Consider the following 14877-nt stretch of genomic DNA (forward strand, 5'->3'; position numbering starts at 1 on the left):
TATAGGTCACTTTCATAAATATTTCTTGAGTATCTCCTAATGTTCCTTATTTGATTACATCTTAGATGGCTCCCACTCAATAGTAGTTGTCTGGTTAAATAATACTTTTAACTTCTTACTATTGTTTTGAGGGATATCTCGTTGTGACTTATTGTCTTAGTCTGAAACTGTAAGTTTCTTTAAGACTAAGTCATCAACATAGCAGTCTTGTAATGCTCGTATTTTATATTTACTAAACTCGAAAGTTAACTTTAATATATTATATCTTTATAATTATATGGGTCGGGATCCCGAGTATCAAAATACAATTTAAAAGTATTTTACTAATATGTACATATAATATTTTTTTTTAAAACTCACTAACATGCAATCTCAAAATACAGACTCCAAAATAGTAAAAGACCGAAACCCTCCAGGCTGCACTGCCGCGATATGTACAATTACTGCCGAGCTCTATCTCACTGTTCCTACAGCTTTGCTTTTCCTTTACCTACACAAGGTAGCAAACTGATGAGTCAACAGACTCAGTAAGATATGAAAAATATATATATAAAAATAATGCGATGCCGGCTTTATTGTAACACCCCGATTTCCCGAGATGTCACATAGGATAGTCCGTATAAAACAATTTAATAAGATAAAGACAAACAAATACTTCTTTTTTGAAAAATATCCAAGCATGAGATCTCATTGTTTAAAACAAAATAATTTTAGTACTGTAAACTTAAATAAGAACTAGTTAAGTCAAAATAATAGTTCCAAAATATTTAGCAGTTAAAAACATTAAAAGCAAAATACTGTGCCAGTCCCCTAACATGCGGTCCACGCCTCGAGCTCTTCAATCTCACTGCTTGGCCTTACCCTTACCTGCACACAGAGTACCCGTGAGCTAACGCCCAGTAAGAAGAGCTATGTAGGACATAACCCTCCTAACTAGTTACTTGACATAAATTACTCTTTAATATTAATCAACAGTAATTCACATTCCATAAATATATCCACAACGCATGTTGTTCTCACATGCACCAATCATGTCTCATATCGCACATTATACTCACATACGATAATCAACTATACACTCATGTTGATCAGACATGAGGTAAACTGCCCTGCCTTGTGTTATTCTCACACTTGGCATCCAACAGGGTAATTAATTACCATAAGTTGTACTCACCCATGATAATGTTATAACCTGCAAGTGTTATGCTCACACAAGTAGCAAGACCCTAATATTATTCTCATGCTAATGATGCTCAAAAAATATAAGGAAATCACAACACTATCAAATTAAATAACAAACCAACCCAAGTTGTATGCATAACATACACCCTGTGTACAGATGTCCAGTCTTCTTACCTCAGTTGCTAAGACCACACTTGCTACCTCGAGCACCTCAACGAATTTCCTTGTTGAGAACAAGATCCTAGACATTCATTAACACAATAATACACTCAAAATATATTCAAGTATGAATCTCTAAACTCATACAGAAACTTACGTAAAAATACGTAACACATAGGTCCATTTCACTTGCATGACACACCATACATAAGCATTTATTATTTTGATTCATACAAACATATTGCATGGACTCAAACAAACATTTTTAACATAAAACATGAATTTATACAACATATTTTTACGTAAAATTTACTAAAATACTATTTATTCCTATTAAAGTCTAAATAAATAGTTAATTAATCACCAATAATTATAATAAATACCTACAACAACTAATAAATAATAAAACCTATTCCTTTTGATATAATAGGCAGTAAATGGTATTACAAAAATACATTTTACTATTTTAACAACACTTATCTATTTTTCATAATTAACTTAAGCATTAACTAAGTAAATTCATGAAAAATACCAAGATTGATTAAAAACCGAATCTAACTCTTCTAATACACTTAATAATTTGTAATAAGTCATAAATAATTTTCTTTGAATTTCCTAAGCAACCTAGGTATTTTTCATAATTAAAATAAGAAATAACATCAATAATTTATGAAAAATACATAATCGCCTGAAAATTCAATCTACCAATTTTATAACAGTTTATATATCATAGCCCATCATATAAAATAAATCTAGATTTTTCTGAGCAAACTAAGTATTTTTCATAATTAATTTAATAAATAACACAAATAATTCATGAAAAATACAAAATTAACCAAAATTCGAATCTACCAATTTTGCAATAGTTTAAATCTCATAACTAATCATATAAAATATATTTAGATTTTTCTGAGTAATCTAAGTATTTTTCCTAATTAATTTAACAAATAAACCAAATAATTCATAATAAATCAAATAATTGTAAGAAAATTCTCAAACTTCATAGTAGTCCTAAAAATACCTAAAACAAGTCAAGTATAAGAAAAAAATCTGAAATAAAACCTTTAAAAACCCCTAAACGGAGCTTCGCCGGAGTTTTGCCGGCGGGTCGTCTTCTCCGGCCACGGTGAGTTCCAAACTCCCGTTTTTCTTGCTTTCGACGCCTCCTTTCAATTAAGAATGATCCCCACAATGCCCAAAAACTCAAACCGATCCAATCTTGTCCAAAGAAACAACTAAATCACGTCCTAAAAGAGTTGTCTTCTTTAGCTCCGGTGTACCGCCTTTTATGGTGTCAAAATATTGGTTCTGTGTTTTTGACGTCAAAGCTCCATTATTTTTCGTCCAAACCGAGCCTTAGGGTCCCAAAAACTCAAATACAACCTTCTGTGATCCTTGAAACAAGTTAAACACGTTCAAATTCGGATCCGTTTCAAGAACGGTATTTTGAACGTAATAATGGCGTCTGTCGAATGGTGCGATTACAGACCCTCTAATCGCATCTAAAACTCCTCTTGGATGAAATAAAACTCAATGAAATAATCTAAGGCAACCCAAAACTCTCAAATCCAACCAACCCGAAATCTCACTTTCTCACCACTCGGTTTCGTTCGACCCAAACCGCTCTCTCTCTCTCTCTCAGTCTCTGCCTCTCACTACTGTTTTTAAACCATAAAACCATGTTATAAACATCATATATATATAGTCTAACCCTAATATAACCCTAATACAACCCTAAACAACTTAAAAAAAACTAATAATAATAATATATATATACACATGTGACCGTGTATAACATAAACTTTACAAGTTTAATAATAATAATAATAATAATAATAATAATAATAATAATAATAATAATAATGATAATAATAATAATAATAATGATAATAATAATAATAACGTTAATATTAATATTAATAATAATAATAATAATAATAATAATAATAATAATAATAATAATATAATAATAATAATATACCCATATAATAATATTCATATATATATATATATATCTATTAGGCATTATGCACATGCCAATAATATCAAATATTATATCATCATAAAAAAAATAATTCCATACATATTTTAATCCATAAATATGTAACATAATTAAAAAAATACTCTCAACTAAAAAATTTACAAAAATACCCTTTCGGAGTTAGCGGATATTACAATTATCCCTCTCTAAAAGAAAATTTCGTCCCGAAATTTTACTCAAATAATTCTGGATATTGTTCTCGCATATCAGATTCAAGCTCCCAAGTAGCTTCCTCAACCACACTGTTTCTCCATAGGACTTTCACCAGGGTAATTGTCTTATTTCTCAAAATCCTATCCTTTTGATCAAGAATCTTTACCGGACGTTCATTGTAGGACAAATCTTCCTGCAAACCCAGTGTTTCATAGCTCAAAACATGCGATGGGTCTGACACATATTTCCGGAGTTGAGATACATGAAATACATTGTGCACCCCAGATAATGGTGGCGGTAAAGCTATTCTATAAGCTACACTGCCCACTCTATCCAATATCTGAAATGGACCAACATATCTGGGACTTAGTTTCCCTCTCTTGCCAAATCTCTTCACCGAGAGTCCTTTTCGTGGTGTCACTCGAAGAAACACATGATCACCCACTTCGAACTCAATGTCTCTCCGCTTCAGGTCTGCATAAGATTTACGTCTCGCTTCCGCGCTGTGATCATTCTAGCCCTGATCTTCTGAATAGCTTCGTTGCTGTGCTGAACTGCATCTGGCCCTAGGAGTTTGTTCTCTCCCAACTCATCCCAATGCAGTGGAGACCTGCATTTTCTTCCATACAACATCTCATAGGGTGCTACCCCGATAGTAGACTGATAGCTGTTGTTGTAAGAAAATTCAATCAAAGGCAGGTATTTGCTCCATGATCCTTGGAAATCTATCACACATGCCCTCAACATGTCTTCCAAGATCTGATTTGTTCTCTCAGTCTGACCATCTGTCTCTGGATGATATGCAGTACTGAACTTCAATCGAGTTCCCATTGCTCTCTGTAAGCTTTCCCAAAAAGATGAAGTGAACCGAGCATCTCGCTCACAAACAATAGAATACGGTGCCCCATGTAATCTCACAATCTCATTCACATAAAGTTCAGCAAAATGGTCCATGGAATAAGTCATGCGTACTGGTAGAAAATGGGCAGATTTTGTATACCTATCGACGACTACCCAAATGGCGTCATGTTGCTTTGTAGTCTTAGGTAACCCAGTCACAAAATCCATGGAAATCTCTTCCCACTTCCATTCAGGGAGCTTCAGTGGTTGTAACAATCCCGCTGGTCTTTGATGCTCTGCTTTAACTTGTTGACATGTTAAGCATTTGGCCATAAATTCAACTACATCCTTTTTCATACCAGGCCACCAATACAATGCTTTTAGGTCATGGTACATTTTAGTGGTCCCGGGATGAACTGAATAAGGTGTAGTATGAGCTTCTACCAATATCCCCTTCTTGAGCTCATCATTATCGGGCACATAAATTCGTCCCTTGAACCGAATTAATCCCGTGTCTGATATTTCATAATCTTTGGCGTTACTATTCAAAATTTCTTGCTTTAGTTCACTGAGCTTTTGATCTGTCGTCTGCCCCTCCTTAATTCTTTCTAACAAAGTGGATTGAAGTGTGACCTTTGCAAGTTGCCGTGTAATAAACTCTATACCAGCTCGTTCCATGTCTTCCACTAATTCCCTTGATACTCCTTGTAAAGTGGAAACTAGTCCGGGACCTCTACGACTGAGTGCATCCGCTACCACATTGGCTTTACCGGGATGGTACATTATCTCGCAGTCGTAGTCTTTGACTAGCTCCAACCATCTCCTCTGCCTCATGTTTAACTCCCTCTGGGTGAAAAAGTACTTTAAACTCTTATGATCGGTGTAGATTTCACATTTCACTCCATAGAGATAATGACACCAAATTTTTAGTGCAAAAACCACTGCGGCTAACTATAGGTCATGTGTCGGGTATCTCTGTTCGTATTCTTTTAATTGCCTTGAAGCGTAAGCAATTACCTTCCCTTCTTGCATTAGAACACAACCCAACCCTTGTTTAGATGCATCACAATATACCGCAAATTGTCCCTCTTCTGTTGGTAAACTGAGGATTGGTGCTGAGATAAGTCTATTCTTCAACTCTTGGAAGCTTTGCTCACACTTGTCTGACCTGGAAAATTTTAGATTCTTCCTAGTTAATTCTGTTAAGGGTGTGGCTATCTTTGAGAACCCCTCAACAAACCTTCTATAATAGCCTGCTAAACCCAAAAAGCTTCGAACCTCTGAGGCGGTCTTTGGTCTAGGCCATTCTTTCACTGCAGCAACCTTGGCAGGATCTACTTTTATTCCCTCGTTAGTGACAATGTGGCCCAAAAATGCAACCTCGGACAACCAGAACTCACATTTTTTGTACTTGGCATACAATTGATGTTCTCTCAGTCGCTGCAAGGTCAAGCGTAAGTGCTGCTCATGTTCTTCCTCTTTCTTAGAATAAATCAGTATATCATCTATGAATACAATGACAAACTGATCCAGATATTCCTTGAAGACTCGGTTCATGAGGTCCATAAAAGCTGCTGGGGCATTTGTAAGTCCAAATGACATCACCATGAACTCATAATGCCCGTATCTCGTTCTGAAGGCTGTCTTCGGTATATCTTCATTTTTGATTCTTAACTGATGATACCCTGAACGAAGATCAATCTTAAAAAACACCTTTTTCCCTTGAAGCTGGTCAAACAGATCGTCAATCCTCGGTAGTGGGTACCGATTCTTTATAGTCACCTTGTTCAATTCTCGGTAATCTATGCACATTCTCATAGTACCGTCTTTCTTTTTAACAAATAGAACTGGTGCGCCCCACGGAGAGTAGCTAGGTCTGATAAACCCTAACTTAAGCAATTCTTCCAACTGTATTTTGAGTTCTTTCAATTCAGATGGTGCCATTCTATACGGTGCACGGGAAACTGGTGCTGTTTCGGGCACTAATTCTATCACAAATTCGATTTCTCTGTGTGGTGGTAACCCGGGTAACTCCTCTGGAAATACATCAAGAAACTCAGCAACTACCCGTGTTTCCTCCGGCTTTCTTTCAATTTTCTTGGTGTCATCAACCACATTAACTAGATACCCTAAGCACCCACGCTGCAATAGTTGCCCAGCCTTCATTGCCGAAATAATAGGAGTGCGGGCTTTCTTTCCTACCCCCTGAACTCGAAAGTCTCTCCATCTTCTGGTGTGAAAACAACTTTCTTTTGCTTGCAGTCAATTGATGCTCCATATTTGGTAAGAAAATCCATGCCCAAGATTACATCAAAATCAAATAAATTTAATACAATCAGGTCTACAAATAATTCTCTACCATCTATCCTGACAGGTATACCCCTAAGCCAACTTCTAGAGATTACAACCTCCCCAGATGGTAACATGGTCCCAAACCCCACAGTAAATAATTCACTCGGTGCATTTATATGATTTACAATTGTGCTAGCAATAAAGGAATGAGTTGCACCAGAATCAAACAAAACTTTACAAGTGGTGTTGGCCATAGGAATCTGACCTGATACAACCGAAGGACTGGCCTCAGCTTCTGCTTGAGTGATGGCAAAAACTCTGGCTGGAACATACTTGTCATCTTTCTTGGGTTCTGCTCTGTTCCCAGTCTGTCCCCACAGTGGGCAATTGCGTTTGATGTGTCCTTCTTTTCCACATTTGTAGCATGCTTTTGCGCGACACTCGCCGAGATGACGTTTGGTACATTTAGGGCATTCTAGAATGTTTCGCCCACTGCTGCCGTTAAATCGTTGGTCGTTATCACTTTTGTACCTCTTGTCTTGACTTGGCTGCCCGGACTGGTCCTGTCCCCATTTCTTGTGGTCATTAGAATTGGCTCCACCTTTCTTAGATTCTCTCCTGGCAGCATTTTCCTTCCAAATTTTGTTTTCACTCCGCTCAGCCGTAAGAGCCATTTCAACAACTTGAGCATAGCTGAATCGACCCCTTGACACAATTTCCACATCTCGAGCAACCATTGGTTTCAGGCCTTCCACAAATCGATGTGCTCGCACTCTATCAGTAGGTACCAGATCTGGAGCAAATTTCGCCAATCTATCAAATTTTTGTGCATACTCAGTCACAGTAAGACTCCCTTGGACTAACCCAGTAAATTCATCGACCTTTGCTGCTAGAACTGCTAAGTTATAATACTTCTCATTAAAGACCCTTTTGAAATCGTCCCAGTTCATGGTATCTACATCCTTTGTTTGTTCCACCACCTCCCACCAGATACGAGCATCTTTCCTCAGCATGTAAGATGCACACTTCACTCGGTCATTCCCATCCACCCTTAGCATCTGCAAAATGCTTTCTATGCGACTTATCCACTCCTCAACCACTACCGGGTCTATGCCTCCCTCAAACTCAGGTGGGTGTTGTTTCCGAAATCTCTCTGCTAACAACTCATGTCTAGCCTCTGTAGCAGGATATACCACTGCAGCTGGTGGGTCTCTATTTTCTGCATCCTGCCTTATTTGGACTGGCCGCTCCGGTTGACGTCTCAGCTGACGAAGTTCTTCATCCTGCCTATGAATGATTCCTTCCAGTGCGGCAATGCGCTCTTCCCATCCCTGTGGTGCTTGAGGTGGTTCATTGATCCCTCCATCATCTCGGCCTTGGCCTTGGCCTCGACCTCGACCTCGACCTCGACCCACTCTAACTGACCTTCTAGGAGGCATTTCTAAACTCCTGAACCACACAAATCAAAACACATCAAGATCATTTTGATCATCAATTTTACATGAAAATAATGTTACCCTCTCGCATGCAGAAATTTAAGGCAACTTAATTATAAGTAATAACCACTTACAGTACAGTGAGTCGAGTTCGTCTCATGGCGGTGACTTTACATGTTAGGGCTAACCACATTCTTTAGGACCGTATTGCTCTGATACCATATTGTAACACCCCGATTTCCCGAGATGTCACATAGGATAGTCCGTATAAAACAATTTAATAAGATAAAGACAAACAAATATTTCTTTTTTGAAAAATATCCAAGCATGAGATCTCATTGTTTAAAACAAAATACTTTTAGTACTGTAAACTTAAATAAGAACTAATTAAGTCAAAATAATAGTTCCAAAATGTTTAGCAGTTAAAAACATTAAAAGCAAAATACTGTGCCAGTCCCCTAACATGCGGTCCACGCCTCGAGCTCTTCAATCTCACTGCTTGGCCTTACCCTTACCTGCACACAGAGTACCCGTGAGCTAACGCCCAGTAAGAAAAGCTATGTAGGACATAACCCTCCTAGCTAGTTACTTGACATAAATTACTAATTGTGACAGTCAGTAGTCCCGTGATCCGTAAGGGGAAATACCGGGTAAGCTGTGCAATCCCACACCGCCTGGGGAAGGTCAAGTGGGATGATTCTGAGACTGTGTAGTTATGGGACTACACAGTTGAAGAGAGCTTAAATGGATTGATTGGTACTACCTATATCAACAAGGTGCATCTTGTTTTTCGGTAGCCCATCACGAAAGAACTCCACAGTTAAGCGTGCTTGACCTGGAGCAATTTTAGGATGGGTGACCTCCTGGGAAGTTTTCCCAGGATGCGTGTGAGTGAGGACAAAGCACGCTGGAAACACTCGTGTTGGTCTGTAGGGTCAGTCATCAATCTAGGAGGCAGCCAGAGTGACGTACTCGTGTATAAGAGTCATTCAATCCGTGGGTGTAAGGGCCCAATGGAGGCTTGAAGCGGGGACGTTACAAATGGTATTAGAGCCTTGACCCAGCCAGAAGTGTGGTCGACGAGGACGTCGGACCCCGTAAGGGGGGGTGATTGTGACAGTCAGTAGTCCCGTGATCCGTAAGGGGAAATACCGGGTAAGCTGTGCAATCCCACACCGCCTGGGGAAGGTCAAGTGGGATGATTCTGAGACTGTGTAGTTATGGGACTACACAGTTGAAGAGAGCTTAAATGGATTGATTGGTACTACCTATATCAACAAGGTGCATCTTGTTTTTTGGTAGCCCATCACGAAAGAAATCCACAGTTAAGCGTGCTTGACCTGGAGCAATTTTAGGATGGGTGACCTCCTGGGAAGTTTTCCCAGGATGCGTGTGAGTGAGGACAAAGCACGCTGGAAACACTTGTGTTGGTCTGTAGGGTCGGTCATCAATCCAGGAAGCAGCCAGAGTGACGTACTCGTGTATAAGAGCCATTCAGTCCGTGGGTGTAAGGGCCCAATGGAGGCTTGAAGCGGGGACGTTACATTTATGATTAAGCTGCCCTGAGCTCAAAGGCTAAGCTCACCAAATGGATAAGAACGTTCTTAAGGGAAGTACGACTACTGTACCAAATGCACTAAAGTACCAATTCTGTACTCGTGGTTGTAGAGCCCTAACTGTACTCCCGAAAATTACTAAGTGTTGTACCACGAACACGACGTACACTTGGTACTCGTGTTGGTAACACCGTAACCACATTTATAAACAACGCTATACTAACACTCTATAAATCACATTTAAACTAGTGCTAGTAGTGCAAATATCTAAAACAAGCATATATTCATATATATATATATATATATATATTCTTATGCTATCTTACCTCGTTCCGTGCTCAAGTTTGCTGGTCAGCCTGAGTGGAAACGCAGCTCGACGCTTTATAGGACCCTAAACCGTAGTGTTCAAAACTCGATGAGAGACACGCTAAAACACTTATCGGGGATTTAAAATAGAAACTAAGCTTAACCCTATCGATAAATAGGATGCGAAAACCCTAAATTACTTAAAAACGGGAAAAACTAGGGCTCGGGAAAAAGCCCCAACTGGCAGACCGGTTCCCAATCGGAACCCCAGTTCCTGGGTACCAACCGGTCGACCGATTCTACTGGTCCCCCAGAACCGGTCGACCAGTTCTGTTTTGGGAACCCTAAAACCGATCCCCTTAACTCCAATTAAACACAAACTTTCCTATAACTTCCAGAACACCTGTATGCACTATAATAAACCAGTTTCAAGTAATAGAACCCAACAATTCACACCAATTTTCAATTCACCATTAGAGAGCTAAGTTTGAGTTCATAAACTCAAACTTTGCCCTAACCTCAATTCAACCCTTAATTCTAGTTAAAATTACTTCACACAACAACAAATAAACTATAGAATACCCAATCAAACTCTCATAATTCATACAGCAACAGAAACCCTAAATTCATCTATAAAACCTAACTTAGACTAAAGAAAACTTAAGAAAGAAGAGCAAGAAGAAATACCTTGAATTGGAACTTCAAAACTCAACTAGATTTCAGAGATTTCAGCAAGAAATCACCACATTCCTTGCTGGATTGATTGTTCGAAAGAGAGGGAAAGAGAGAGATGAGAATTGAGACTTCAATACTAAGCTTCCTCTAACTCTTCTCTTTTCTTTTCTTTTCTTTTTTTATTTTAAATATCAATATCATAATAATAAAAGGCAGCCATTAATCACTAAAAGCCAAAACAAGAGTCTTGAAATAAAAAGACCTAATTACCCCTCTAACTATTAAAACTAGTTACCAACTCCCAAGGGCAAATTGGTCATTACTAAACCCGACAATTCAATACTTAACAAAATACCCCGAACAAATAACATACATCAAAATATATAAGATATGACTCTCTAAAGGCCCCAACGCCGCTTTCCACACAGAAATTAGGTAATTAACATAAAATAACATAAAAACATATATGAACTCAATTAAATTCCCATAATTTTTATTTTTTTTAATAATAACAAAATCTCATACATAACCCTAATTATTTAATAATCGAAAGTATTAATCATATGCGGTCTTTACAATTATCCCCCCGTTAAAAGGATTTCGTCCCTGAAATCTATCTGAACAACTCTGGATGCTAAGCTTTCATATCAGTCTCTAACTCCCAAGTGGCTTCTTCCACTTTACTATTCCTCCAGAGTACTTTAACCAATGATATGGTTTTGGTTCGAAGGAACTTTTCCTTCCTATCCAGAATTTGCACTGGTTGTTCATCATAAGATAGGTCAGGTTGCAACTCCAACATTTCATAACTCAGAACGTGCATTGGGTCAGATACATACTTCCTCAGCATGGAAACATGAAATACATTATGCATAGCTGACAATGATGGAGGTAAAGCCAACCGATAAGCAACTTGTCCAACTTTTTCCAAAATTTCAAAAGGTCCAATAAACCTAGGGCTCAACTTGCCTTTCTTTCCAAAGCGTCTGACCCCTTTCATTGGGGATACTCGTAGAAAGACATGATCACCAGGTTGGAATGTAACATCCCATCGCTTGGGGTCTGCATAACTTTTCTGCCTGCTTTGAGAAGCAAGCATTCGAGCTTTAATCTTGTCTACTGCCTCATTTGTTTTCTGGACCAACTCAGGGCCTAAGTATTTCCGTTCTCCTGTTTCGTCCCAATGAATTGGGGAACGACACTTTCTGCCATAGAGCAGCTCATAAGGAGCCATTCCTATGGTACTTTGATAACTATTATTATAGGAGAATTCAATCAAAGGCAAATACTTACTCCATGACCCTCCAAAATCCATGACACAAGCTCGTAACAAGTCTTCAAGTATTTGAATAGTTCGCTCAGATTGCCCATCTGTTTGAGGATGAAAGGCTGTGCTGAATTTCAAATTAGTTCCCATAGCCTTTTTTAAACTCACCCAAAACTTCGATGTAAATTTAGGGTCTCTATCTGAAACGATAGATTTTGGTACTCCATGAAGACGAACAATTTCTTTCACATACAAATCAGCATACTGATCCACTGCATAGGTTACCTTAACAGGTAAGAAATGTACTGACTTTGTAAAGTGATCCACTACAACCCAAACTGAGTCGTACATTCCTGTGGTTCTAGGCAAACCAACCACAAAGTCCATTGCATTGTCTTCCTACTTCCATTCTGGAAGTGTTAACGGCTGAAGTAATCCTGCCGGTCGTTGATGCTCAGCTTTGATTTGTTGACAGGTTAAACACTTAGTGACATAATCCACCACATCCCTTTTCATCCCATACCACCAAAAATAGGGTTTCAAGTCTTGATACATTTTGGTGGTTCCCAGATGCAATGAGTAAGGGGTAGTATGAGCTTCTTCTAGAATTTCTTTCTTAAGCTCATTAATATCAGGGACACACACTCGTGCTTTAAACAATAGCATTCCTGTCAGAAGTTGAAAAGTCCTTAGCTTTGCCTGCTAAGACATCTTCTCGAATCTTAACCAATTCAGAATCTTCTAATTGAGCCACTCTGATTCTTTCCAACAAGTCTGACTGGAGTGATAGATTATACAATTTCTCAGTCACCAACTCAATGTTTGCCCTAGTCATCTCCGAGGCTAACTGAGGAGAAATCATGACCATGTTGGATATCTGATCAGGTCCCTTTCTGCTTAAGGCATCTGCCACCACATTTGCCTTTCCAAGATGATACAGGATTTCACAGTCATAGTCTTTCACCAGCTCCAACCACCTTCTTTGTCTCATGTTCAGATCCTTCTGAGTGAAAAAGTACTTGAGACTCTTGTGGTCAGTATAAATCTCACACCTTTCACCATACAAGTAATGTCGCCAAATTTTCAAGGCGAACACTACTGCTGCAAGTTCTAGGTCGTGAGTTGGGTAACGCTGCTCGTAATCTTTCAATTGTCGGGAAGCATAGGCTATGACTTTATCTGCCTACATTAACACACAGCCCAAACCCTGCCTTGACGCATCACAATACACCACAAACTTCTCTTGATCAGATGGTAGGGCAAGAACAGGAGTTGTAATCAACCATTGCTTCAGCTCTTGGAAACTCTTTTCACACTTATCTGACCAAATAAATCGCTGGTTCTTCCCAGTTAACTCGGATAACGGCATCGAAATTTTGGAAAATCCTTCCACAAAACGCCGATAATAACCCGCTAAACCGAGAAAACTTCGAATTTCAGTGACTGTTTTAGGTCTAGGCCAATTCTTCACTGCCTCAATCTTCCCTGGATCAACCATAATCCTGTCTTTCCCAACAATATGCCCCAGAAAGGACACTTGTGACAGCCAGAACTCACATTTTTTGAACTTTGCATATAGTTTATGATCTCTAAGTCGCTGCAGAACCATTCGAAGATGTTGCTCATGTTCTGCTTCTGACCGAGAGTACACAAGAATATCGTCGATAAATACAATCACAAAATTATCGAGGAAATCCTTGAATACCCTATTCATGAGATCCATAAAGGCTGCCGGTGCTTTTGTTAACCCAAAAGACATAACCAGGAACTCGTAATGACCATACCTGGTTCGGAAGGCTGTCTTCGGAATATCCTCTTCTCGAATTCTCAATTGATGATAACTAGACCTCAAGTCAATCTTAGAGAATACCATTTTGCCTTGAAGTTGATCAAACAAATCGTCAATTCTAGGCAGAGGATATTTATTTTTAATGGTTAACTTATTCAACTCCCGATAATCGATACACATCCGAAGAGTTCCATCTTTCTTCTTCACAAATAAAATTGGGGCTCCCCAAGGTGACACACTAGGCCGAGTGAACCCTAGATCCAACATCCCTTGGAGTTGTATCTTCAGTTATTTTAATTCAGCAGGTGTCATTCGGTAGGGTGCCTTCGAAACAGGTTCTGCTCCAGGAATTAAATCAATGATGAAATCTATTTCCCGCTGAGGTGGTAACCCAGGCAATTCCTCTGGAAACACATCCAGGAATTCCTTAACCACTTTAACCTCTTCAGGTCCAAGTAACACGAGTTTACTGGAATCCACTACCACTGCTAGGAATCCAACACATCCACTAGGTAGCAAATCCCTAGCTTTCAATACTGAGATTCTTGGAACACGAGAACCTTGGACCGAACCAACAAAAACAAAAGGTTCCTCATTCTCCGGTTCAAAAGTTACCATTTTCTGTTTACAATCAATACTAGCAGAGTATTTGGACCAAAAGTCCATACCGAGTATAATATCGAATTCGGCCAACGGTAACTCCACAAGATCAGCACTCAATTCTCTATCTTCTATTCTAATTAACACTGACCTAACCCACTTTCTTGAAACAATTAACTCACCATTAGGCAACAGGGTTCCAAACCCCGTCTCAAAAATATCACTAGGTCTATCAAGCTGATCAAGAACTCTTGATGACACATAAGATCGAGTAGCACCCGAATCAAATAAAACAAGCAAAACCGTTGATTAGAAGCTGACCTGTAACTACTGAAGGGCTGGCAGCAGCATCAGCCTGAGTTATAGCAAAAACACGAGCAAGGGCAGGCACAGGTTTAGCTTCAGGCTTTGTTTCTTCTTTCTTCAACTGAGGACAGTCTTTCTTAAGGTGTCCCACTGCACCACACTGGAAACAGGCTCTCCGATTACAAGTCCCGGGGTGATGCTTCTTGCAACGTGGGTACTCAGTATAGGAATAAGTCTGACGTCCTCCTTTGTTCTGGTTTCCTCGAAACCTTTTA

General features: G+C 39.0%; 1 protein-coding gene across 1 annotated transcript; it reads right to left on the bottom strand.

Annotated features, from left to right (window-relative positions):
* Positions 1–1351: 1351 nt before the first annotated feature.
* Positions 1352–7359, bottom strand: LOC133039484 (uncharacterized). The gene is made up of 2 exons (XM_061118395.1): positions 6933–7359; positions 1352–1423 (listed from the first exon to the last, which is right to left on the bottom strand). Exons 1-2 carry the CDS (start codon positions 7339–7341, stop codon positions 1380–1382), a joined length of 453 nt encoding a protein of 150 aa, XP_060974378.1. The 5' UTR covers positions 7342–7359; the 3' UTR covers positions 1352–1379.
* Between the last annotated feature and the right edge of the window lie 7518 nt (positions 7360–14877).

The sequence above is a fragment of the Cannabis sativa genome, chromosome 6 (assembly GCF_029168945.1).
Source record: "Cannabis sativa cultivar Pink pepper isolate KNU-18-1 chromosome 6, ASM2916894v1, whole genome shotgun sequence".
NCBI lineage: Eukaryota > Viridiplantae > Streptophyta > Magnoliopsida > Rosales > Cannabaceae > Cannabis > Cannabis sativa.